General features: G+C 50.2%; 1 protein-coding gene across 3 annotated transcripts in view; it reads right to left on the bottom strand.

Moving 5' to 3' along the window:
- Positions 1–5600: 5600 nt before the first annotated feature.
- ST8SIA5 (ST8 alpha-N-acetyl-neuraminide alpha-2,8-sialyltransferase 5) overlaps positions 5601–26797 on the bottom strand; it is a 67394-nt gene continuing 46197 nt past the window's right edge. For all 3 annotated transcript variants that reach the window (XM_059895370.1, XM_059895369.1, XM_059895368.1), the window contains 5 exons: positions 17913–17999; positions 14371–14515; positions 10580–10692; positions 9703–9795; positions 5601–8560 (listed from right to left, as the gene is read on the bottom strand). In XM_059895370.1, coding sequence (XP_059751353.1) covers positions 8092–8560; positions 9703–9795; positions 10580–10692; positions 14371–14515; positions 17913–17999 — 907 coding nt within the window. In that variant the 3' untranslated portion in view covers positions 5601–8091. The remainder of the gene's footprint in view (positions 8561–9702; positions 9796–10579; positions 10693–14370; positions 14516–17912; positions 18000–26797) is intronic.

The following is a 26797-nucleotide window of genomic DNA, read 5'->3' on the forward strand; positions in this document are numbered from 1 at the left end:
GGGTCACATCAGCCCATTTCTGTGAGATGTTTCTTCATCACCACCTTCCTTTTTTGTTTTCCATGGGCATGGTAGGCAGAGCGCCTGGTCCAGCTTTGTGTTAAAGAGAGCATTGTTGTGCTCTGATCTTACCCCAACATCAGTTACAGGGTGACCCTCAGCTGGTCACAGGCTGGCTCCAAGCTCCAGAGACCCAACCCCTTAACTCTGATCCCAAAACGCATCCTGATCCTGGGCACAGATGAATTCTTAATTCAGGTATACTCTGAGCCTACTAACCCTGGGAGAAGAAATCTATGTAACTTTGCTTTAAAAAGATTTCATAATGTTTATTTAAATGTTGAAAATGTTCAGAAAAAGAGCTGTTTGGTACCTTTCAGAAATCTCAAGCGTGAATCGATGCTCCCAACCCCTAACCAGGAAACAAATGCAGCAGAGCAGGGCTGAGCTTATTACAATATCATATAGAGCAGGGCTCCTCAACGCATAGTCCTCGGACCAGCCTCAGCACCGCTTAGGAACCAGCGAGGAAGCTCCACGCCAGGCTCACCAAATCAGACTCCAGGGAGGGGCCCAACAACCAATGACCTCTCCAAGTGATTCTGACACAGGAGCTGCTGACCTAGAACAACAGTTCTCAACCTCGCTGCATAGTAGAATTATTTGGAGAGTCAGAAAAGCCTTCATACTCAGATCACACCTCAGACCAACTGGGACAGAACTTCTGGGGGCAAAGTTCAGGCACGAGTGGTTCTTAAAGCTCTTCAGATGACCCCGATGTGCCGCCAAGGCAGAGACCTTCCGCCTCAGGACAATGAGCCTCAACCACTGCGCAACAGAGTCACTCAAGGAGATTTTTAAAAATAAGAATATGTGGTCCCATCCCCAGGCCAAGTGAATCAGATTCTCTGGGAAGATGAGGATCTGGCATAGGGGTGGTTTTATAAAGATCCCCAGGTGAATCCAATGTGCATATAAGGTTGAGAACTATAATTCTAGAGGAAATAAAACTTTTACCTCAAAGCTGAGCAAGTCATTTAGTTGAAAAAAATGAGTCACTTGGTTGCCAAGGGAACCATCCCCCTACTGGAAAGAGAGACAGTCACTGATTTCTGGCTTTTGTGCCAAGAGCTAAGTCACGGTAATATATGTATGTATGTATGTATGTATGTATGTATGTATGTATGTTTGTCTCTCTGTCTCTCTAGTGAAAAAAAGAAGGTTCACTGAAGAGACCATGCAGGGGAATTATCTAAACACTTATAGAAGCTGTGCTGTTGCCTCTTAGGACACTGGCTGGCCAGCACAGCTGAGCCAAGCTAGCAAAGCAAGACCAGGACTGTTCTGACCCTCAGCAAAGGATGCTGAGGTTGCCAGAAGCTAGGGACCAACCAAGGGCCCAGGACAACTGCTCCAGGCAAAAATCAGAATCCTATTATAGGGACACTAAAAACAGTTCATGTCATTTGAGAACAGCTTATATCTAAATGATTCTATATGAAATAAGCCAGTCGCAAAAAGTCAGATACTGTACAATTCCATTTATACGAGGTCCCTAGAGTGGTCAAATTCAAAGAAACAGAAAGCAGAGTGGTGGTTGCCAGGAGCTGGGAGGAGGGGAAATGGGGAATTGTCCTTTAATGGGTATAGAGTTTGAGTTTTGCAACTAAAAAAGAACTCGAGATTGGCTGCACAACTTAACACTACTGAACTGCACACTTAAAAATGGCTAGGATGGTAAATCTCATGTATATTTTACCACAGTGGAAAAATAGAAAAAAAAAAATCTCTGATAGTGTCAAGGCCAAAACAGATTTCATAACTGTTATAGATTCCTGAGCAGTTAATTTTTGTTGCTAATTTAATAGTGGACTATATTTTATATTCATATTTCCAGAACTCGCTGAAGTTGTGTGCCAGATTCTCGGTGTTGCTCTTTTATCACTTAAGGCTCCAGTCTGAATATCAAGCCAGACATCACCACTCACCTGGCAGTAGCCACTGACCCACAAGCGGTGCAGAGCCCAGTTCCCCAGCGGACATGGGCTCCAAGACCACCCACCGGGAGATGTCACAGTGCTGATTGCTCAGCATCACCACCCCTCCCCCAGGTTCTGAGTCCAGAGGCAGGGGTTTTAGCAAACACTCAGGGGATTCTGATACAGGTGATCTACAGTCTACCCTTTGAAGAACACACTGCTTTATCAGGACGCCTTGTAGGATGTAATCAACCTCAGACTGGCCTGGCTTGACCAGCCCTCCAAAGAACAAAGAGAACAGGGCACACCCTGGGCATCGGCACACCCGAGCCTGGCCTCACCTGGCTGTAAGCCACAGCCAGCCTCCTCCTAGAAGGGTGCCCTGGTTGCAGGGAGAGAGGCCAGGGTGTGTGTTGAGCTCAGAGCAGCACCATCCCCTCCCCACGGGGAGACCCCCAAGCTCCTGGCCTTCCACTGGGCAACTGGAGTGGACATTCTGCAAAGCTCAACTCATCTGTTTCCCAGCCAATAACTAAAGCACTTTCCACTTGTTCTTGAGCCATTATTGATAAGTCCCTCGTATACTGCTACCCAGCTTGTACCTCAGCACAGCGATTTCAGATCCTGACAAATCTCTATGGTTCTGAAGGAGGGAAGGGAAAAAAGAAAATCTTTCCCTCTTTTGTTTAAACTAGAGAAAGAGGGTTGAAGAACAGGCAAGAAGCCTGTTCAAGATGAGCAAGATTATAATGGGAGGAGGCAAAAAGAAGGTAGCGGAGACTGGGTGATGGAACCGGCAAGCAACTGCAACAGGGACATTTCAGCCTCCTGCGCCCCAAACTCCCCAAGGGCAGGTGGGGAAGTCTTTGTATAGCTCAGTGCTTCCCACATAGACGGTACCAGGCAAAAAAAAAATCAGCAGAGTACTCTCTTAAGCTGACAATTACCCCAGGGTGTTACTCGGTTTATTAATGGGGTCTCCTGAACCACTGGAACCCATCAGCTAACCAGAGACCCCGCTGCTATAGTTAACACATGGCTCTGTGCCAGTGCTGAGGGCACCAAGATGAGCCAGATACAGTGCATTCCCCTGGGGAAAGGACAGACCCTCGGGCAAGGACACAGGGGCACCCATGTAGTATGCTGTGAGGACGTCCTAACAGAAGTCAGTGATGGTTGCTGCAGAAGCACAGAGAGTGCCCAGCCCAGCTTCACAGAGGGGAAGAGGCGGGGACCATCACCTGACATTATCTGCAAAAGTGGTGGGGTAAAGGGGAGGAGGGAGGAGGTTGGAATGTGGGGCCATTCCAGGCATTTCCAATAGCTTGTGCAAAGGCACAGCACCTAGAGGAGTATTAGAGGGATGGTGCTGGCAGGAGGGTCTCTGGAAAGGTGAGTGAGCCAGCTTGGGACATGCTCTGCACATCTGGGTAAGGAATCTGGACTATATGGTATAAGATGGCAATGGGCTCCACCAAAGGTGTTTCCAGAAATTAATTCTCTAGAAGCAGAATGGTCAGTCAAAAGGGTCTGAGTTAGGGCCGTGGCAGAAGGAATGCAGATAGGGAATGAATTCAAGGGATATTTATGAATCAGAATTGATAAAATTTGGTAAACAAATAGACATAGAAAGCGAAGGAGAAGGAAGAGCCAAGAGTGACCCAGGTTTGGGGCTGAAGGGCCAGTGATGTGGTAGAGCCATTCAGCAGGGGAAGAAAGGAGGAAGAGGGAAACTGCTCTCTGGGTGTCTAGTTTGTGCCGGCACTGTGCTAGGCATTATGCAACCCTATTCCACAGCTGGTGAGGCTGGTGTCCTGGCCTCGACCTCAGCTGATGAATCAGAGCCTCCAGGGGCTTTGGTAGCTCCCCCAAGGTCACTAGTAAGTAAGGGCACATGACTTTGAATCCAGATTGTCCTTTTAACTGTACCAGTTGAGGACATGTGAGGTCTGAAATGCTGAGCAGGTACAGACATTCAGACGGCCACGGCAAGCGTGTTCCTGATGCTCCAAGGGAGAAACGGCCTCCAGGAGAGGGGTGTAAGATGCAAGGACAGGAGAGATTTGAGGCTGCGAACAGATGTGATTTCTGCAGAAATGCTCCTAGAAAGAGAGAAGAACCCTGAGGAAGCTTCATAGAAGATGAGTCAACAAAGAAGCCTGAGCAGGAGCGTTCAGAGAGGCAGGAGGAAAGTCAGGGGAAAGTGGTTCCTTATTAAAAAAATAAAAAGGAAGAGAGGACTCAAAAGACCAGTGTGGCCACCCTGTCACACGTCACATGGATGTTGAGGATGAGGCCTGACATGGATCCACTGCTTTGACAATTACAATCATTCTGCCAGCCTTCAGAATTCAGGACTGACCCCGGCATGGCCTGGGGTTCCTCTCATGCTAACTGTCTCTGAGCCCAGACTTGCTAGCACTCAGCTCAGCTCCTACGTGTGCCTGGGGGACTCAGTTCAGCATCTGGACATGCCCACTGGATCATAAGCTCCAAGAGGGCTGGGGCTACATTCTGCTCATCACTAGTTCAACGGCCCCTCGCACGATGCCCAGCACAAAATGAGCGCTCAGTAACAATTTGCTGAATGCCTGGCTGAAGCCAGCTCTGTGCTGTCCTTCCGTTGTCAGGAAGTGCTGCCACCGCTTCCCCCCATACTCAGCAGAGTCAAGGGCAATGGGCTCCCTGCTCTCTGCAGCACCAGGTGATTAGTGGGCAGAGTTGCCGCAGCAGCATTGCTGAACCGGTCTCAGAGGCCACATCTGACCTTGAGCCACCTTCCTTTTTGCTTGGCTGAGCACCGAGTCGTTTACTTGTTTTTGCTGCCTTTCAAGCCTGGAGCAGTGGGCTTAGCACAAAGGAAGACAGGATGGTTGTTTTGTTTTGGGGAATTGATTTCCCTTATACAAGAGTGTCACTGGTAGTCTGCATGGTGGGATGGGGGTGGAGTTGCGAGGAAAGTGGTGGGGTGGGGCTTCCTGAGTCAACGCCCAGGTCTCTTTGAGCCTTTGAAAAGGTGCATTGCCTACAAACACTGGCTGCAGGAGAAAAGTGTAGCCTGGAAGTCAGGAGGCTGAGTCCCAGTTGAGTCACTAGCTGGCCATGTGGCCTTGGGCAAGTCCCCCAACATGCTATCTTTTAATATGTACCCCTTCTGCAAAATGTGGAGACGGCCTCAACTCCCCTGCATACATTGCACTGTGGGTGCATCTGTACTGCTGCCAGGGCCAGGGCTGGGTGGGTGGGGGAGCACCTACAAGCAGCCTCCCTCCTGGACCCATAACAGCCTCCCAGAGCACTGTCCCTAGAGCGGGGCCCAGCACCACCCTACAGTGGCCTCTCAGTCAGGATCCCTCTTGTTCCAGCCTTGGTGACACTGGCTAGGAAGCGGCTAAGACAGGTTTGGAGCACAGGTTTTGGGGTTCTACAGACGCGGGTGCCGTTTCCTCCACTGGGTGCCTGGCCATCAGCAAGAGACTGAATGGCTCTGAGCCTCAGTTTCCCCACCTGCCCAATGGAGCCTTCTTACCCAAGGGGGTCTTGTGATGATCACAGGAGACAGTGCAAAGAAAGTGCCCAGTGTAGGGCCTGACACAGAATGAGCGTGCAGTAAATCTTAGCTATTATAGTAATAAATATTATTTATGGCTTAGATCCATACATCATGAGTACTTCCAAAAACTTAAATAAAACTAAAGATTACAGAGACCCTAGGGATATTCTTTAAGCCTTTAGTTGTAGAGATGAGGAAACGGAGACCCTAAGGGAGGGGAAGGGACTTGCCCTAAGACCCAGAGACTTAAATAGGACCGAGAGCAAGGAGTCCAGCTCCTTCACAGGGTGGGTCATGATGCTCCATCCCCAGCCCCTACAGGGGACCTGGCTGGGGCAGACACCAGCCCATGACACCCTTGGCTGTGAGAACCGTGGTATTTGACTCACCAATGCTCTTGCCCCCAAACACTGCCCCATCTGGAACATAAACAGAGGGCTTCTGGCAGAGGGTTCTATCCTCAGCAGGCACTCAATAGAGCCCCTGGCACGACTTGACCCAGATCACCTCCCTGTTCTGGGCCTGTTTCCTTATGTGAGACAAAATGGTCTTTAAGAGCCTTCCAGTTCTGACGTTCTGTAGTTTCAAGAAAGGGGCTCAATTAACCATAAACAAGTGGCTGGAAACCTCAGTTAACTGGAATCTTTCCAGACGTTCCTTCCTTCGGAGAAATAGGCAGAGCACAAGGAAGCATAACCATCCACCATCCTTAGTAGTGTTTCCTGGTTCGCCAAGTGCTTGGGCTTAATTTACCTCATTGGCTACTTCCTTGCTCTGCAGACAAGCAGACAGGCTCAGAGCAGCCCCAGGGTTTCCCAGTGAGGACCAGAGCTCAGAACCAAGGCCAGCATCTAGAACAGTGTCGTGCATGGAGCACTTGCTCCATACTGGCCCACCAACATGAAATCCAGGCAAGAGGAAGGGGTTCCGCCCTGGATGGGGAGCCTGGGGGCCCGGGACAAGGCCTGTGCCCTCTTGTCTCTCACCAGCTGGGCCTATTGCTCTGCCTGTAAAATGAGGTGATCGGATGAAAGGTCCCGTTCCCTGCTGTGTTGCGCTCTCACAGTCCCTCCCCCTCTGAACACCCAGTGGGCGGGGCCAGAATTTGTCTATGGTCTGCCCTCCACTCCTAGAAGACAGAGACACTGCCTTTATGTGTCATCATGTCTTCCCAAGCCCAGCCCCAACCCAAAGCAGAATAGGCTTGGGGAAATGTTTATGGGAAGGAGGGGAGAAAGGAGGAAGGGAAGAAGGGTGAGAGGAAATAGGAAGGGAGGAAAGAAGCGAGGGGGGAGGGAAGGAAGGAGGAGGGAGGGAGCTGAAGGTCTTTCAGGACTAATATTCTACGATTCCACAAAGCTAAATTCTAAGGCAATTCACCAACGGTGTGTATTAGGCACAGCCGCATTCATGGTGGAAATACCACGGGGGAAGCAAAGGGATGTGAAATGACATGTGAACCCCTTTTAGCCTAGCTACAGCTGACTTCCCAAAGCAGAGGCCCTGTGGGTCCATGCGTGTGAAGGCCACCAGGCTGAGTGCTGTGGGAAGTCCCACCTTTACAGTAGAACCTCAGTGATGCTGGTGTCAGAGACCATGGCTCACTTCCATCGCTAAGCTCACCAGTCACATGTCAGCGCTTTCCAGTCTGGAGCCTTACGGTTCCAATTCAGGAACATTATACAGCAGGATTCTGCAGTATTCAGGAACACACAGAGGGACGGATCTTATAAATAACTCCTGGTTAAAACAGAGCTGAAGATAGGGAGACAGAAGAGGAAGCAAGTCGCTAAGCACTTATTGAGTCGATAACATTGGCTTGGAAACCTTAGTGCAAATGGCTGGTCTGGTTTATTTCCTTCTCATCAAAAGATCAAACGCAGGATTGAACTTGGAGGCACCAAGACTTGTGTGTGTGCCTGAGGATGTGTTTGAAGGGTGTGGCTCTCCTTGGCTGACAGTGTCTTGGTGAAGATCATAACACACAGGCCTTGCATCAGATCTCACAGCGCCGCTTAATGGACTCGGTTGGTGGAACCTTGGTTGATAATCCCTGGACCTCTCTGAGCCATTGTCCCCACAGGAAGGTCTGGCCGCTGGGTTGGCCTCTAAGCTCTGAGGTTCTCTACAACAATTCAGGGCTGAGGCCTGGGTATAAGACTCAGGAACCCAAAGTCCTGAGTTAAATCTTAACCATACTCACATGTCCTGTCTCCCTCTTTTCCGTTCCCGCTGGGGCCTTCCTTTAGCTGCAAAGAGGCCTTACAGTTTGTGCTCTCTTGGTTGCTAAAACTGAGTGGAAATGTGCTTGATTCACTTGCAATCCCCAGGGCCGCGACCTGGAGGTGTGGCCCAGCAGTGCGCTACCCGTGCGCAGGTGGGGGGCGCTCGGCACGGAGCTGACTCTGCCTGGCCCCCAGCCCACAGGACCGAAGCCCGAAGCCGAGCGTCCGAGGGCGTGCCAGCCTCAGCGCCAGGCCTTCGCCCTGCCCTGCGGGTGGGCGGGCGAGGAGCGAGGTTCCGTGTGCCGGGCGGCCGGGCGGGCAGCCTGCGCCGCCCTCAGCAGCAGTTGCAGGTGCCCGTGTGCACGCGCAGGATGCCGCGGCTGTGCAGGTGCAGGAAGTTGAAGATCTCGGAGGGCATGGCGTGGAAGCCCGGGCGGGGCTTGACGTTGTCGTAGTAGTGGTGGGTGATGGAGAGGCCCGAGGGGTTCATGGGGAAGGCCCAGAAGCCGAACAGGTGCACCTCCTCGCACAGTTCCAGCGCCGCCGTGGCCAGGATGAGGCCGGTGCTGATGCGCTTGGCGCGCACCCCGAGGGTGAGCCAGTAGCGCGACACGTTGACCAGGTACTGCGGGTGGAAGTAGTACACGGCCTGCGACGACTCGAAGTCGTCCAGCACGTACTTGACGCGGATGGACACGTCGGTGTTGCGCGTGTTGTAGAATGCAGGCAGCAGCACGGACGCGTTCTCGTACACCTGCAGCACCCGGTAGAAGGGCCGCCGCCACTTCTCCAGCTTGTGGAACCTGGCGGGGGCGCAGGGTGAGACGGGGCCCCGGGACCCTCCGCTTGCCCCACCCCTGCACCCTGGGGTCTTTTCAAAGGACGTAGGAGCCTCTCAAGGCCACCCCTGCCTTCTTTCGGCTCAGTCACTTAGCAGATGAATGTCCGCCTTCCTCCGGGACGGTTATATTTTTGTAAGTGAGTGCGGGAGAGGGCAATCTGGACCCTAAGGGACAAATATCTAGTGTGTGGTTGCAGAGGAAGGGTAATACTTAACCCATACGGCTGAGAGTGCCCGGGCGGGCTCAGAGGGGGAGGGGCGAGGGAGTGGAGGCTTTCCCTGGAGCCCTCAGGACTCACCTGTCCTGCCTTCCCCAAGGACTCACCTGTCACTGCCTTCCCCCAGTGAAGAACACCAAACCAGCTGCCTGTCCTCTGAGCCCTTCCTCCATCGCAGCCCTTCGCTCGCCTTTCTCTTTACACTGAACAGCCCTCCCAGCTGGCTCACTGCGCACCTCTCTGAATGCTCCCTCACTCAGCTGACTCCTTGTAAATGTGCCCGGGCATCTGACCGGATTTAACAACTCCCCCTCCTCTTACCCTTCATCTGACCTGGAGGTGTGACTATGCCCCAGTTGGAATTTTAACCCCATTAGCCCCTCCCCCAGGCCTCCCAGACAGACCCCAGGAGGGGAGTCAGGAGGGGGGGTTGAGGTCTTCGCATGAGGCTTCTCCCCACTGCCGGGCGGACACACTGTGTAGGGAGCTGCCTGCCCCCGTCACACACTGGAAAGCTCTCTGGCCCATCTCTAGGGGAACAGAGTCTAGACCAGTGCTGTCCAAAAGAAATATAATGCAGGCCACAAGTGTAATTTTAAATGTTCTAGGAAGCACATTTAGAGAAGTAGAAAGAAGTAGGTGAAATTAATTTTTACAATAGATTTTATTTAACCTGATATACCCCCAATACTATCATTTTAATATGTAATCAATATAAAACTTTAATGAGGTATGGCCCATCCTCTTTTTCATATTAAGTTTTTTAAATCAAGCGTGTGTTTTGCACTTACAGGTGGCACATCTCAATCTGGATAGTGCCCAGTGGCCACACATGGTGAATGGCTATCATATTGGACAGCACAGGTTTAGAAAGAGGGCCACTGACCTCTCTGTGATGATGCTGGGGTTCACCGTGACCACATCTGTCTTCACCCCTACATCCATGGTGTACTTCTCCGAGATGGGGGGTAGGTTGCACCTGCAGAAGAGATGAGGCAGCCCGACTGCATGTGGTATGTCATTCTAGATGGAGCTGGGGAGCTGGGGTGTGGGGAAGAAAGGGCTGGTGATCATGTGGGCGGAGGGACACAGAGGAAACCAGCTGGGTGGAATCTTTGTGCCTGGGCATGGAAGGGCAAGTTCAACCCCTTCCCTCACCAACCCTGGGTGGCCCAATGGTTGCAGATCCATGACCCATGAGATCCCACTGCAGCCTCAACCCCAGTCTCTTTGCTTTAAGCTCTCATTTTCAACCTATCTTCTTCACCCAGGCTAAAGAGGTAAGTGAGGATCCCCAAAGAGATAAGAAGGGCTTCTACATAAGGAAGAAGAAATACAAGGACAAGTGTCTAGCTTAGGTAAGGCCAGGGTGAAGCTCATATTGGTGTCAGCCACAAGACTACCCTGGTTCCAAGCAGTGCTTCCAGAAGAGTGGAACCCAACCAGAGAGGTGGCTGCCCAGACGACCTCACCAACAGATCTGCATGACCCCTGGGAGTCCTCAGTGTCTTCACATCTATTATGCCATTTGCTCCCATTCTGCAGATGTGGAGACTGAGGACCTGAGAGATTCAACCCCTTGCAAGGGACAGAGCTAAAGGGGGAAGGGACCACCCAGAGCATGAGTTCTGCAGGGGTGGGGAGTGGGGATTAATCACGTAAATGGCAGCATTAGCAGGCTGGGGAACCAGAAAGGGGGCAGGCATGGAGGGGGAGGGCCGTGGGGGTAGAAGTGGCAGGTGCAGACCCGGGGCAATTCTTACCGGAAGACAAAGTCGGCGCTGTTGATCTCCCTCCCGCAGCGGCTGTTCTTTAGGATGCCCCCATTGCCCACCACGGCACATTTCTTAAATTGGGACCGGTAGTAGGGCATGTCCTGGGGAGACAGGGGCACAGTTGTCAGAGGCAATGCCACCCCTGCCTTCATCTGGTGCTCTCACCTCTGCGCCCACGTCCACCTCCACTCCTCATAGCCTCACAAGACAGCCTTGTAGTAAATGTGGGAGAAAAGTGGTTATTCCACTTTGCAGATGAAAAGAGAGGTCAAAAGCTTCGTTCTCAGTTCCACAGGCAATTAGGAATGAGCTAGAACTGGAAGCCAGATCTCCACAGCCTTTTTCGATAAGCCCTGGGATGCCTCCGGTTTCCAGAAAGACGAGAGTACAAGTTATGGCTAACCCTGCTTGCCTTTGGTTTTCCCAGCGGAAGCTCAGCTTCTTTTACTTTTGGTCCACATATTTTAATGGTTAATGCAGACCTTCTGGGAGATGAGAGCAGCAGAGATGTGGCAGAGCCGCCAGGGATCAGCGCCCTAAACCTAGCCTCACCCCTTTCAGCTCGGGGTAAGGTGCAGACCCTCCCTCTGCTCCATGGGGAGGGCACAGGCCTGGGATAGAAAGGTCATATAGACTGGGACAGATGCCAGGACTTGGCAGCAGCAGAGACAAGCGACCAGGGGTGGGCAAGCAAGGCCACACCAGGGGAGCAGTGAGAGGCAGGGACACTGGGATCTCTGTCAAGAAAAAGCATTGAGCACAGGGAGCCCAGGACTCACTCTAGTAATGACAGCACCCACGGGGGCACTGGGAGGGAGCATCCCTCAGCACTCCAACCTGGTCATACCTCGGCTGGTGTGTTACCTTGGTCTGGGCACTGGCTGCCCACAAAGACTCCCTGGGCATGCTTTCCGGGGGACCACAGGAAAGTAGGCAGGAAAAGCAAATACTGGCCTGATTAGGAGACCTGGTTCTAGGCCACGTCCCCATTCTAGGCCTCGTGGGCATCCTGAGGCAGGTGGGACCAGGCAGGCTCAGGGCACGAGTGTGGACCCAGAGTCCAGGGTAGGGTGACCAACCATCCCAGTTGGCCCAGGACTAGGGCACTTTGCTTGGGATGCAGGACTTATAGTTGGTCAAACCAGGATTGGGCACCCTAGTCAACGGACCCAGTCCAATCCTGGTTTTGCCCCACAATAAGGTGAGGAAACCATGGACAAGTTTTTTTGAGCTCTCAGTGACTTGGTTTTGTAAAATTTATTACAAATTAAATTTTGTGATTTGTAAAATAATAGTAACGTGTATTTCCTGTGACTCTAAATTTGAGATGATGTAAAGCAGAGCTTCTCAACTTGGCACTACTGATACTTTGGAGCAGATCATTCCTTGTTGCGGGGGCTGGCTGTGCACTGCAGGATGTGTAGCAGCATCTCTGGCCTCTTCCCACTAGATGCCAGGAGTACCCCCCGGTCATGACAAGCAAGAGCATCTCCAGACGTTGCCAAATGTCTCCACCTCCCTGCCGCCCACGTTGAGAACCACTGGAGCAGACGAAAAGCTTACCCACTGCAGTGCTTGGCGCAGAGGTGTCTCTGCAAGGGGACCAGGTGGTTATTACGGGATGGCCCTGAAGTTACCCTCCGTCTCTGTCACCCAGAGGCTGCCGGGCAGCTTTCCTCCTATCTCACACCAGCTGGCCAGCCCTGCGTGACAGTGGCCCTGGTCAGCACCTGGGGCTTCCGTTGGAACCAACTGCCAGACAAGCGTCACGGAAAATCCCACTACAATGGGATCATCAGAAATTAGGCTAAATCCAAAGGAGATGCTGCACCTGTCTGTGGGAGACTGTCCTTCTTCATGGCACATTTTCCCTGGAGGGACAGGCTCCGGGAACCGCGACGGGGAAAACAAGGGCGTCTCATGGCCAGTGGGGGGAACTGCACTGTTTGACTTTGACCAGAGAAAGAATAAAAACAAAGTCCTTTCTGGAGAGATCATCAAGGGCTTTTTATGTTCTATGTCAGTGTTTCTCACACTTCTGTAAATCAGCAACTACCTGGGTACTTTCTGAAAATATACATTCTTAGCTCCATCCCAGAACCACAGAATCAGAATCTTCAGGGTCGGGGTAGGAGCCCAAGAAGCTGCATATTTTTCAACCCCCCCAAAAAAAACTCACCTTACGGAAGTTCGGGAAATACTTCTACATCACATGCTCTAATTCGGGGGTGGTAAATTACGGCCTGTGGGCCACGTCTGACCCACCACCTATTTCTGTACAGCCAGCAAGCTAAGAATAGATTTTATATTTTTTTAAGGGTGGGAAAAAAGAATACTTTGTGATGTGTAAAACATATAAAATTCAAATTTCAATGTCTAATGGGAACTAAAGCGTTATTGGGACCCAGCCACACTCTGTTGCTTACTCGTGTCTGTGGCTGCTTCATGCTAGAACGATAAAGGTGAGTAGCTGTAACGGAGACCATATGGCCTGCGCATTTGGCAACCCCTGTTCCACTTCCCTGGGCCTCAGTGGCCCATCCCCATGGCCCTCCTTGGATCCGTATGTTATACCTGAGCTGTGTGTCACCCACTGGCATTACCTGCAAGTTCACCCGCTGTCACCAGTCTCACGTTCCAGGCCTTGAAAGACCCACCTCGTAAAGACGACTCACACCCCATCGTCCTCCAGCGCTGCTGTGGGAGGGTATGTCTGACACCCGTCCACCCCCAGCTCCTCCCCATTGCTCCCCTCCCCCCCAGGCCCAGTCATACCAGTGCACTCTGGTGCTCGGAGCAAGAATGCAGGAAGCCCCTGGGCTTTGCTTCATTAGCGCTCCCCAGAGCAGGGCAGCCCAGCCCCTCACATTTCATCCAGCAAGAACTGAACCCACCCCGCCCCCCAGTTTGCTAGAACGCCAGCAGTTCTACAAACTGGACCACTAAGCCCTGCCCTGGGCTGGCGCTCTCCGGGGGTGCCTATAAACACCTTGCAAGGAACCTTCCTCTTCAGGTGGTAACCACCCTCATCCGCTGAACATACAGGCTCCAGGGTCCCTTCTCCAAGGGTCTGGTGCAACGATTAGGCCAGAAGCGCCTGCCTGCGCCTGGGTTCTGTGATCTGAGCGCTTTGCTCACGTGGGTCACTCATTCTGTGGTCCCCCTGGCCAAGGAGCCTCGTGCTGGCCCTGGATGAACAGCCTCCCTCCAGGCTTCTCATAGGTGAAGGAAAAAATAATAATAAATGTCTCTCTTGTTTCAGTCTCTGATATTCTAGATCTTCTGTTCTAAGCAGCCAAACCTATTCCTAGTCCGAACCCCAGCGTTACAGACAGTGAGAGTGAAGCCTTGAAAGACAAAAAGGACTGCCCAAGGTCAGCCAATAGGAGATCAATCTTTCGGTGCTTTACTTTGTATGGTTTGCGGTTTCTTGTGCACACAACCTCTTGTGCCTCCCTCGAGTTGGGGACAAATGCTTCATCCTGCTCCCAGATAGCTTCGGGATGTTCTTTGCAAGCAAGGCAATAACCAAAACCTCACAACCGCTTTCTTGCCAAAAGTCATTCAAATAATAGCCAGTTGGCATTCTTTGTGCTCAGACAGAACCCCCAGGAACCCCGGAGGACGGTCTACTGAGCCTAAGAGAATGGCAAGCCAGGACCAGGACAGCTGGGTGCAGGGCACAGCTGAGTGATGCCACGCCACACGGGCATCGCCACAGAGGGCCCTCCTGGGTCAGCTCCATTGTCCCACCCGGACCGCCCTGCCCAAAGCAGCACCTTGGGAAACATGTGGAAGATCTCCCGGTTGATGTGGTAGATGCCGCTGGTGTCCACCTCATACTTGAGTTTCGTCCCCAGGGGCGTGTTCTTCTGGGTGGTGAAGAGGAAGGAGGGGGCATTGCAGCACCTGGACAGAGTGGACCTGCCGGGCAGGAGATAGACGGAGAGAGACCAGTGACACAGGGCAGAGCAGAGCCTCTCAGAGAACAGAGGGGTCATGGAACTGAGGTCGGTCCCTTGGGGAGGCCAGGGAGCACCATACTTTCCCACCCACCCCTTCCCCTGCCCCCGCACTTCTGCTTCAGTACTCCTCCCAATGCCCAAGCCTTTCAGGGTCCAGCCTGGTCTCCCTCTGTGAGCTCCCAGCTGCCCTGTGCCCACTGGCCGCATTGGCCTCTAAAGGCCCAGAGCACAGACTGGGCATCACTCGCTTCATCATCTGTCAACTCCCTCTCTGCTTGAACGAAAGCCCCTGTGTGGCAGGGACCCTGCCTCTCTGGATCCTGCACAATGTCAGACACGTGGGGGTCAACTACCAAGTCCTGCCAACTGCAGGCTGAAGCATTCCCCAGGTGAGATTTCACAAGAGCTGCTAAGCCTTCTACTACTTCCCAGAAACGCTTCCTTATTCAGCTCTAAAGGAAAACGCAGGCATGAGAGCTCTTCCTTGGTTCTTGGCCCCCATATCTGACTCTAGACAAGGCTAACCCTGTCTGATGGGGTCAAAAAGCAAGACATACACAGTCAACAGAAATGTGCCATTTCAGTGATTTTACAAACTGTCTTAGGAATAGGGGAGGGTCAGAAATTGGGATGGTGGGTTGATACTGGATGACTGCCTGCAGAAAGTAGAACCTGGCTTCTGAAAGTTTTAAGGAGTTCATTATTTTTTAAAAAAAAATCACTGTGGTTTTCACTGACAAAAACACTCAAACATGAGCTGCAGAGAGGTTAAAGCTCAGACAATGCAAGCAGGCTTAAAAAAACAGCCTTCAAGGGAGAGTGGGGCTGTGAGGCAGGCTTGGGAACCAGCCAGGCCAGAGAATCCTGATTTTCTCTTCTCTGCAGCTGGTGTTCCGCCCGGCAGTGTATTCTCCCAGGGTGCCTGCAAGGCTTGGTGATGGGGTCAGATCCTAGGCACATCCTGCTCCCCTATCCTGGGGACCCAAAGCCCCACCCTGGCTGCAGAGGGGCTGGATTTGACAAAGGATGCAAAATGCCACCCTCTCACAGGGGGCTGTGAGCCCACGAGGACCCACTTTCTCCACAAACAGCAGCAGGGGGCCAGTACACACTGGCCTTCGTCCCCCAACACTGGCTCTGGGCACAGTTACATCCAGCCTCTGGGCAGCCCTGGGAGGAATGGAACACCATCTCCATGGAGTCTGGATGATGACCACTAACTAAAGTTGAGGACGAGCTTTCTGGAAAATCCACACTGAAGGTGTGGGATGGAAACTTGAGCCACCAACCTGGTGTCAAGAGGCCTGGCTTCTAGTTTCTGCTCTGCCCCCACCAGCTGTGGGGCTTCGGGCAGGTCTCTTCCCCTCTCTGAGCCTCTGTTTCCTCATCTGTAGAATGCAGGGCTGGTTCTTCTGACCCTCTGTAATCCTGTGACGCCAGATTGCCAAAGCCAGGAAGGCTGCACACATTATTTTTTGTGACTTTATCTCTTGCAGGGACTTCACTGGGGAGCTCAGTTGGCTGCTGGCCATAGAGAGCGGTCTTTCCTAGGGAGGGTTGGGTTTTAAAATGTGACTGAGTCTTCCCAGGGGCAAGGCCAGAGGCCTGGCCAGGCAGGAGCCATAGGTCAGCATTACAAACCAGCATCTGGCTGGTCCAGAAACTCCATCTTGTCAGCCCACTGGCGAGTACCCAAGTGAGGGAGACTGACTCAAACTAACCAAGCTCACAAGTGACTGATATATAAACCAGAATGCCAATGTGTCCATTTGTAAGCAGTAGGGCGGGGGAGGGCCTCTGTTACAGGATTCCTTTCCTGTCACTGGAATGCTCATGCCTGTGTTCTAGCATACTCCCCCATCCCACCCCGCTTCACTGCACCAGGTTCTTGCACCTAAATTAAGAATCTCATCATCATTCCATGAGCTCGTAATGAGAGCAAAGGGGGACGACCAACTGGCCTTGAAGCTTTTCCCATTTAGAGCATAGCAAGACTGGATGTCACTTCTCTTTCCCCCACCGCCAGAAAGGTCTCAGCTCCCCCAGAGCCTCTCCCCGGATCGTGCTGGCTGATCCCTGCCAAAGGCTTCCCCGCCGATCCTGGTTTTTCTCTTGCCACATCATCTTCCCGTTGCTACATTATTTCCTTAGGTATGTGAATCCCACTGGCGAGGCTTCTGTCCAGCTCTCAGCCTGGACAACATCCTTTGGCATCTCACTGACCTCGTCCACGCTGAGTGCTTATCAGCGTGTCCTCGGTGTGCTTGGGCCTCCCCGTCATGCACCACCCGCAGTATCGCTGCTCTCTAAAGGCGGAATTGGGGCTGCATTTACAGCACAGATCTTGGACCTGTTGCCCACATTTTAGTCTATGATACATGGGTCTCTGCAAACTACTGCCGGGCCTTAGCTGGGTTTCTGCAGTCTCCCAGAGGCCTCTGGTTGGGGGCTGTTGGCACCTGCAGTACATTCCTAAAACGTGCCGCTTAAAACTGCCTCTCAACTTGGCCCAGAATTGCAACAAACTGGAACAAATGACTTATACAGAAAATACAAAATACTTAGTGTTATTTGCTTTTCACAGCTTCCCATGTAGGATTCCTTCATGCAGATGCCTCCTCAGCACATTCAAACTACAGCCTGAGTTGCTAAAATCCAATTTATACACACATTCCCAGGATTCTGTCAATACCATTCAATAAGGTCTACCCTGCACTAAAAACATACCATTACCTCCTAGAATTTTAGAGTGGAGAGGCCCCTATAGCTCGCCACTAATCACAGAGACAGTCTGGACATCCGCTAGGCTCTCAAAGACAGGAGAACATTAAGATACAGCTCTTGCCTCCTGGGAGCTTATAACCTCTCAGTTTCGGTTAGAGAGCAGTTAGGGAATAAGCTACAGCAGGGCTCAAATGGCTGGTCTAGGCTGTAGAAGCCCAAGTGCTCTGAGAAGGAGAGGACTGCTAAGTTAGAGCAGCTGCCCGAGGAGCGGGGTGGGGAACGGGGTGAGGCCATGGAAGATGCTTAACGTACCTAAACGCACGGGCCTACTGGAGACCTCAAGCACCTCCCCTCACAGGCAGGGGCTGTACTGGAGACAATAGCACTGACCACACAGGGCTGCTGCCAGGACTAAGGGCAGGAACATGGCGGACAACACCCAGCAAGACGCCAGCCTCAGCCTGTGTGCTGAGTCAGAACCTCCCCACTCCCAGGTTCCAAAGCCCAATCAGAGCCAGCTCTGGGGAAGATGTCCCTGGGGGCTGGCCTTGCAGGACGAGGAAGATCTGAAGGGGTGGCCGGGAGGACCATATGAGCAGAAGGGCTGGGGAGCACAGACGAGTCATAGATACTTGAACTGGTTGGCTTCAGAGATGTTCATCGCCCATTTGCACATCTGGAGGCTCTTCCACCTGTCGAACAGCTCCAACTGCTTCACCCTTGGGAGTGGAGGACAGAGAGTGCATGAAAGGGCCAGGCTGGACAATGTCATCGTCCCCAAACATGCTCCCTTCCTGTTCCCCCTTATGCCAAATCCTGGGCTGGTCCTTTGTATTAACTGTGTTTTCTAATTTGCTATACTCTTGATTCTCTGGCATCTGGGGCCTTGTGAATTCCTAGAGATAGCAAACCACTCTCCTGCAAGCATGCCTTCCGTACACACCTCAGCTAGTCCAGAGCCCACACCCTCAACCACCTCCTTTACGAACAGAGCCACCAGTCCCTGCCCTCATCAGCCCAGAGCTAGGGATCAGACAACCAGGGGCAGTCCTTATGCCCCAGAGCCCACTGAAATTATTCAAACCAGCCAATCCTGAACCTTTTTATCCTGCCTTGTCCATTCCTTTCCACGAAAACCACAATAAAGGGTCTCACCTCTGCTTTCCCCTCATCCCTTTGCCTCCTGACCAACGCTGGTGCTTCCTCATGTGTCCCTGAATGGTGTTCTGTGCCTCCTGTCTCTAGGGATCTGTGAGCATAAGAACGTCTTCCTTCACGATAGCCTTTTGCATGCCTGTGTGTCTTACGATATGTGATCAAAACAAATCCTGGCACATTTTAAAACATCCTTCCTCACATGCCCACCCCCAAGGGCCTTCACAGTTCTCCCAGGAACATCTGTCTATAGAGGGTGTAAGACCACTTCCCTAAGGTCTGTAGATCACCCCACACTGTGCTCAGCACACAGTAGGGCTCATTGCAAGGGCACAATGCCCTTCTCTTTCTCTTTTCTCAAGGGCAGATCACAATTTCCAGCGACAGAGAGAAAGAGATGAGAAGCCTTTTTTCTGAACCACCATCTGCAAGGCTTTATACCAGTTGGCTTTAAACATCTCAGCATTGTGACATCCCAAAGCACTCCCTGGAAAGGGAATGTCTAAATCATGTAGGATTCTTCCTTTGACTGAAACCAGCAAAAAGAATTGGATCACGGAACCCTTTTCCCATTGAGCGGTGCCTCTGACTGGAGTTCTCAGGAATGCTGGGAGATGCTGGACAGACCATAAGTTCCTTAAAGGCAGAGCCATGACTTTTGTCTCCTGACCTCCCACATTCCCCATCCCACAGTTAGGCATTATACAGTTGTCCAGGGTTACCTGGCTGTGGCCTGGTTCAGATGCTGGCTGGTCTTGGACACTGGTGCAAGGGGAGCCCTTTAAAGGTCATTCTGGTTTGGTCATGAATGGGAAAGTGACAAGCCCCCAGGAGCTGAGTGTTATCAAAAAACTACCGTTAATTGTGGTTCTTACATTGAGGTCCACCAAAGGTCTTACGGAAACCTATGAACCCTCTGAATTACAAGCAAAATCCCCTGTCTGTCCACCCATGTGCACATCTTAGGGAAAATCTGAAGCTTTCATCAGCTTCCAAAAAAGGTGCATGATTTCAAAAAAAGGCAAATACTTAACTGTAAAGTAAAAAAACAGGTTCATTCTGCAGAGCTGTGTCTCCCTGTGTTTAACTGGAGGGGGAAACAGTTGTTCCCAAACCAGGCAAGCCTCACCTACAGAGAGAGTATATGACTGGTGCGGGGAGGGGTGATTGCAGGAAAAGTCACACAGGATAGTGACTAAGTACATAGATTTTGGAACCAGAAGGGGACTTGGGCCTCAGACCCAGTTTAGGCAGGGGACCTCAGGCAGGCTATGTGACTGCTCTGAGCCTCAGTTTTCTTGCCTAGAAAATGGGCATAACACTAGATTATTGCTCACCCACCCAGATTTGTTAAGGCTACTAAATAAGACGATGCAATAAATGACTAAGAATGGTGTCTGGCACATGGAAAGCGCCCTACAGGTGTAAGTTATTATTACTGTTAAACTAAGCTGTCTTGAAAATGCTGACTCACAGCCCCCTGTACTTTCCCCTTCTGTAAAACCCATAACCCGTCATTACCTATGCCTGATATTTCCCACTAAATAGTAAATACCTTGGGGCAGGGGATCATGCCTGACTGTGACTCCAGTGCTAAGGCACATAGCAGATGAGTGGCAAATATTTGTTGAGTATATCAATAATTAATGAATGAATCAATAAGTCTGAGTTCAAATAAATTCTATAACTATTTATTGAATTCCTCGATATGGCAGGAACTGGAGATACTGTGGTGAACAAAACAACTCCCTGCCCACACAGACCTTACAAATGGGAAGCAGATATACAGGGATACGACACCAAGAGCACAAGCAATAAAAGCAAAAATGGACAAGTGGGACTCCATCAAACTAAAAACCTTCTGCACAGCAAAGGAAATAATCAGCAGAGAAAAAAGACAACCCTACCGAACAGGAGAAAATATTTGCAAACCTTATATCTGATAAGGGGTTAACATCCAAAATACATAGGAACTCCTACGATGCAATAGCAAAAATACAAATAACCTGATTTTAAAATGGGCAAAAGACTTGAAAAGACATTTCTACAAAGAAAACATACAAATGGTCAACGGGTACACGAAAAGGTGCTCAACACCACTAATCATCAGCGAAATGCAAATCAAAACCACAATGAGATACTACATCATACCTGTTAGAATGGCTATTATCAAAAAAAACAAAAGATGACAAGTATTGGTGAGGATATAGAGAAAAGGGAACCCTCATACACTGTTGGTGGGAATGTAAAATGGTGTGGCTACAATGGAACACAGTATGGAGATTCCTCAAAAAATTAAACATAGAACTATCATATGGTCCAGCAATCCCACTTCTGGGTATATATCCAAAGGAATTGAAATCAGAATCTTGAAGAAATACTTGCACCCCCATGTGCACTGCAGCATTATTCACAATAACCAGGATATAAAAACAACCTACATGTTCACTGATGAATGAATGGATAAAGAAAATGTATTATATACATACAATGAAATATTATGCAGCCTTAAAAAAAAAAAAAGGAAATCTTGCCATATGTGACAACTTGGATGAATCTGGAGGACATTATCCTAAGTGAAATAAGCTAGTCACCGAAGGACAAATACTGCATGATTCTACTTGTATGAGGTATCTAAAATAGTCAGTCTTATAGAAACAGAGTAGAATGATAGAAACCAGGGGCTCGGGGAAGGAGAAATGAAGAGTTGCTATAAAGTTTCAGTTATGTAAGACCAATAAGTTCTAGAGATTTGCTGTAAAACTTAATGCTTACATTTGACAATACTGTATTGGACACTTACAAATTTAAGAGGGTAGATCTCATGTTAAGTATTCTTACCACAACCAGAAAAAAAACAAACCCAGATATTTAATGCCATGTTAGGGAGTGGTGAGTGCTACAAATAAAAATGAAGCAAGGGCCTTCCCCGGCGGTCCAGTGGTTAGGACTCTGTGCTTTCACTACCGAGGGCCCAGGTTCAATCCCTCATTGGGGAACTAAGATCCCACAAGCCGCTCGGTGCAGCCCAGAAAACAAACAAAGAGAAAACCAAGTTAATCTATTTTAAAAAAAGAAAAATGAAGCAAGAGGCTATAAGGATATATTGTACAGCACAGGGAATATAGCCAATATTTTATAATAACTATAAATGGAGTATAACCTTTAAAAACTGTGTATCACTATATTGTACACCTGTAACTTATATAATATAGTACACCAGCTATACTTCAATTTAAAAAAAAAGAAATAATAAAAAAAATAAAAATGAAACAGGAGTTGAAAAGTGACTATTTCAGATGGGTTGATCAGGGAAGGTTTCCCTGAAGAGGGGAACCTTGCACAAAGAACTGAAATGATGCATGAGCGAGCCACACAAACATCTGGGGAAAGAGCATTACAGGCAGAGAGAAGAGTGAGTGCAAAGGCCCTGGGGCAGGAAACTGCCTGGCAGCTTTAAAGAGCTGGAAGGAGCCCCTCCTCTCATCCTGATGCCTTCCTTCTGGCTTTCCCAAACCTCCCACAGCAGCTCTTGCTTCTTTAGCTCACGTGACATTGGAGGAGAGGTGCCATTACACAGCGGCACCCTTGCTCACCCACTGCTGCCCTCCCTCACTCCCTGCAACTCACAGGCCCCTAGGGCAGCACCCTGCACAGCCAATGCCTCTAACGCCTCCAGAAACACAACCCTGGCAACACTGAAGGCCAGGGTCCCAAGTTCAACTCTTACCAGTATCCAGGCCCCATTCTCTGTGCCTCCAATGTCTTGTCACACACTGGACCAAGGTCGGGGCCTGGATACCCAGCCTGGAATCCTGGTTCCATCCCTAACTGGCAATATGACCTCAGACAAGTCATTTAATCTCTCTGAGACTCAGCTGTTTTATCTGTAACACAGATATAATAACCTCTGCTCTGCTGATCTCAACGGCTGTCAGAAAGATCAAATGAGACAATATGTATAAAAAAATTTTATAAGTTGCTTTACAAATGCAGAGATCACCTTTACTTTAAGATGAAGGGTTGAGCCATCCACTTATCTCCTTTCTCCCAAGACATGACTAATATTCCAGAAGAGAGATAAAAAAGACTAGATTGCTCTGAGAACAATCTAAAAAGAAAGAGCTCTTGGGGGAAAAAAAAATTCATTAGAAAGGTTGGAAGGTAAAGTCAAGGAATTTCTCAGAAAATAGAAGCAAAGGGCAAAGAGATAGAAAAGATGAGATTAAAAGATATTCGAGGAGCCATCCAGAAGCATACCACTCTTAGAGGTACCAGAAAGAGGAAGTGGAGAAAATTGGAGAGGAGGAAATATGAAGAAATCCAAGAGAAAGTTCAAGGGTTTGGAGTGAGCTCCAGATTAAGAGGTCTCCATGAGCGTGTATCCTGAGGTCCACCATCGGGATATTCCAGAACTGTCATGATCTGTAAAGACTCTGGACAGAAGAAAACAGGTCACCTCCAAAGGAACAACTAGTACCGTGCTCATACAGCCCCGGATACCAGAAGATGATGGAGAAGGTCTTCAGCATTCTGGGGGTGAATGATTTTCACCTAAAATATCAACCCCACCAAACCAAAAATTAAGAGAAGAATTAGGTCATTGAGACACAGAAGGACTCAAACCCTTACCTTCCACCCACCATTTGGGGGGAATTTACTTGAAGATGGGTGGAAGCAAAATGAAGGAGTAAACCAAGAAAGAAGCAGCTGCAGGTGAATCTAACCTACGGAGGCAGAGAAGGGAAGTGACAACAGTGTGTGACCCACCAAGAGAGCAGCCTGTCCAGGATGGAGAAAGAGGATGAAGGGAAACCCTGGGGGAATGCCTGGTCGATGGACAGGCAGGAAAAAAAAATGGGGCATGATAGAGAAAAAGTGTTCAAAAGGGAAAAGATGACTAGAAGATCCAGAAAAAAAGGGGGAAAAATGAATAGGAAAAAAGATGAGAATCACTGTTTTCTGATCTTCACATTTTAGAGTCAGCCCATAGCAGCCCCAAAACAGGCTTGCTATGGTTACAAATAGAATGTAAATGTTATCAGCCTTGACATTCTAAAGGTAAACTCACAGATGACTGAAGCCAGAGGCTGGAACTAAAAAGTTGGGGTAATTTTAATAGCCTCATCTTACAAAGTACAGGATCAAGAGATACTGCCAATACTTGGTAGAACAAGAAATAGGTTACTTAGGCAATCTATAGATAGAAGAACTAAAAATAGCAGTACCCCTCAACTGGGAAAAGAGGGGGGATGGTTTGGGCTGGGTAAGGGAGCTGAATCCTCACCCACCAAAGCAGGACATCAGTGAATGCTAAACGTGGCATACGTGGCACGCATAGGACTGAGAGGTACAAGGTAATTCCCAGAAGAAACAGCCAAGTAGTAGGCCTGGGGGAGAGGGTGTGGGGAAGGGGACCTTTGCTTTTTATTGTTATAAACTTTTGTATTCTACCTGGTTTTCCTAGTAGTGTGCAGGAGATGATCACCATCATCTCGTTCTCCCTCTTCGTTCTCCCCCTTTTCCGCCATGGCCTCTTCTGTTCCCACCTAGGTTTCGTCCACTTTCTCATTCATTTAACAGACACTTCCTGAGCCTGGTCAGGGTCAGGCAACAAGACTCAGAAAAGTGTGGGCACAAAGGGACATCCAGCCCTGAAAGCTCTGCCCAGCCAGCCCTGCTCCCAGCCTGTCTCCTGGTCTCAGTACAGGGCTCTGTGCAGGGTTCTCCAGCCCAGAAAGATGGGGAAGCGGTGGCAGGAGACACCAAGGGTGAGGTCCCAGGCATGGCCCCCATCAGTGTGTGAGCACAGGCAGCAAATGGTTTAAAAATAAAGCGGCCCTAGAATGACTAAAAGTCAGCATAAATAATTTTTACAAGTATTAGGGACACTGTGATTTCGTAACAAATCATCACAGAGTAAATCCTCATTGTATTGGACATTGTCTGGGAACGAGGCCTTTACCATATGGGAATTTTCCAGCTGACTGATTTTTACCATTGATTGGAGCAATTTTGGATCAGAATCATTCCCAGATGAATCACACACCCCTCTGTCTCCTCAGACGGAATGCTAGCTGACGTTCATATACCGGAAGGGCCTCTGGGCACATCCGTCCAGCCCCCTCCATTCACAGATGGAGATTTAACCTTTTCCGATGACTCAGGGTCTCCGCCGTGAGCACCACTCCTGGCTCTGGGCTGGAGCACAGGTGCCCAGGTGGCATCAGAACCACTCGGATTACAGACCAGCCTCTGGCTTCTCCGATTCCAGCCCTGGGGGAGCCCACTGACCTCAGCTTGAGGACTCAGGAAAGGAGCCACTGGTATCACTGCTCCCTGATGACCCAGCAGGCTCGCATGCCCCATGAACAGCCCGGCCTCTCTCCTCTCAGACCCCCAGTACCACCAGCGCCGAGACTCCAGGGCCAGGGGACCACATGGAGGGCAATTAACATGGAAGAGACAGATGGGGTAAAGCTCACAGGTCGCCAGCTGGGATGGCCGCTCAGCTCAGGAGACCAGAGAGGGTGCCCCAAAGGCAGAGACAAGAAGTAGAGCCAAACACACAGAGGACGTTTTGTCTCCAACACAAGTCCCTGACAAGGGACAAAGCGTGGCCACAGATCATGGGGGGAAATGAGGTTCCCATCACACCCTGCAATGTTCAAGACTTAAGCTTGAAACAAAGGGCCTGGTAACTTCTAATATGGTCCCTAAATGGAAGCTGTGATAAGGATTATTATGCGCTGAATTATATCTCCCTCAAAATTCATATGTTGAGCCCTAAACCCCAATATCCCAGAATGTGACTCTATTTGGAGGTAAGGTCTTTAAGAGGTGGTTAAGCTAAAATGACATCACCAGGGTGGGCCCTAATCCAATATGACTGATGTCCTTATAAGAAGAGGAAGTTAGGACAGAGGTACGGAGGGAAGACCCTGGGAAGACAGAGAGAGAAGATGGCCATGTATCAGCCAAAGGGAGAGGCCTCGGGAGAAACTAAGCCTGCCGACACCTTGATCTCAGACCTCCAGCCTCCAGAACTGTGAGAAGATAAAGTTCTGTTGTTTAAGCCCCCCAGTCTGTGGTACTTTGTTATGGGAGCAATAGCAAACCAAAACAAGGACTTATACTAATGTAGAGAAAATATATGGGTAGAGGGATGGGGTGTGACAGAAGCATGGCCCATTTATAGGGTCTCTCAGACTTCCTGTCTAGATCTTGAAGTAACCATGAAGAACCTGTCTGCCTTTTATAATTTAAAAGATTAATTATTTACCCTTTGAAAACTCTAAGGTATGCTCTCTATGAGAGCGCTCCAGCTTTCCGCAGTGAGACCTTTAAGGGGCCGAGATCTCTGAGTTCTGAGAAAAGATAAGGCTCTCTGCTTATACCTTTGGCTCCTGACTGCGGGCTGGGCAGACGTCTTCGTCACTAAGCCACAGCTCCTCGGCAGAGCGTACCAAACACCAATCACATTATCCTCCCCCCACCCCCACTTGTTTAAAACCTTTCCCATGGGTGCCCATGGAACTAAGAAAAGGATAAAATCTAAATCCCGGTCCTCACTGCAAGGCTCCACGAGGTCCAGCCCTGCCTGCTCCTCCAGGGACATGGCTCCTGTTCCCCCTCAGGCCAGCTCTCAGAGCCTGGGACACAGTGGGCCCCTCCTGACACAGGCCTTGGCACAAACTGTCCCCTCAGTCTGGAATCCTCTTGGCCCAGGTAACTCCTAGCGCCCTCCATGGTGTGCTCCGCTCAGGGCTGGGTGGGATGGACGGAGGGTGAGCTGCCTCCTGTGGTCCCTCTAGAAGCTATACAGACCCTCGATCAGAAAAAGGACCGTGAACAACGCAGCTGATCCCAGCTGGACGTTTGGCCTTATCCCCGGGGCTTTCCTGCACTACTAAGCTGCTGGAGTCTGTGAATGTCAGCCCAGAAAAGCTGCTGCTGGTTCCAAAACGGAAAGAAAGGGGAGGGAGGAGAGGGAGAGGGCACATTAACATTTATTGAGCACCTATTACGTGTGCTGCTGTAGATGTGCGCTGTTGGTCTATCTATTTCACATATGTTACTTCAGCTAGTCTTTACTGCAACCCTTACAAGTAGGTAATTGTGTCCCCATTTTTATAGGTGAGGAAAGACTCAAAGAGGTTAAGTAATTTGTATAAAGATGCAGAGCTTCTAAGGCCCAGAGTCAGCTTTGGATCCCAGGTCTGCCTGACCCCAAGCTCCAAGCTCTTTCAATGACCCACATGACCTGGAAATCATGTCAAGTGGCTAAAGGGGCAGTGGCTCCTGCCTGTGGGCCATGGATGGAAGTCCTGGGATCGTGTCAGGGACCCATGAGTCCCCATAA

This window comes from Balaenoptera ricei, chromosome 14 (assembly GCF_028023285.1).
Source record: "Balaenoptera ricei isolate mBalRic1 chromosome 14, mBalRic1.hap2, whole genome shotgun sequence".
Taxonomy (NCBI): domain Eukaryota; kingdom Metazoa; phylum Chordata; class Mammalia; order Artiodactyla; family Balaenopteridae; genus Balaenoptera; species Balaenoptera ricei.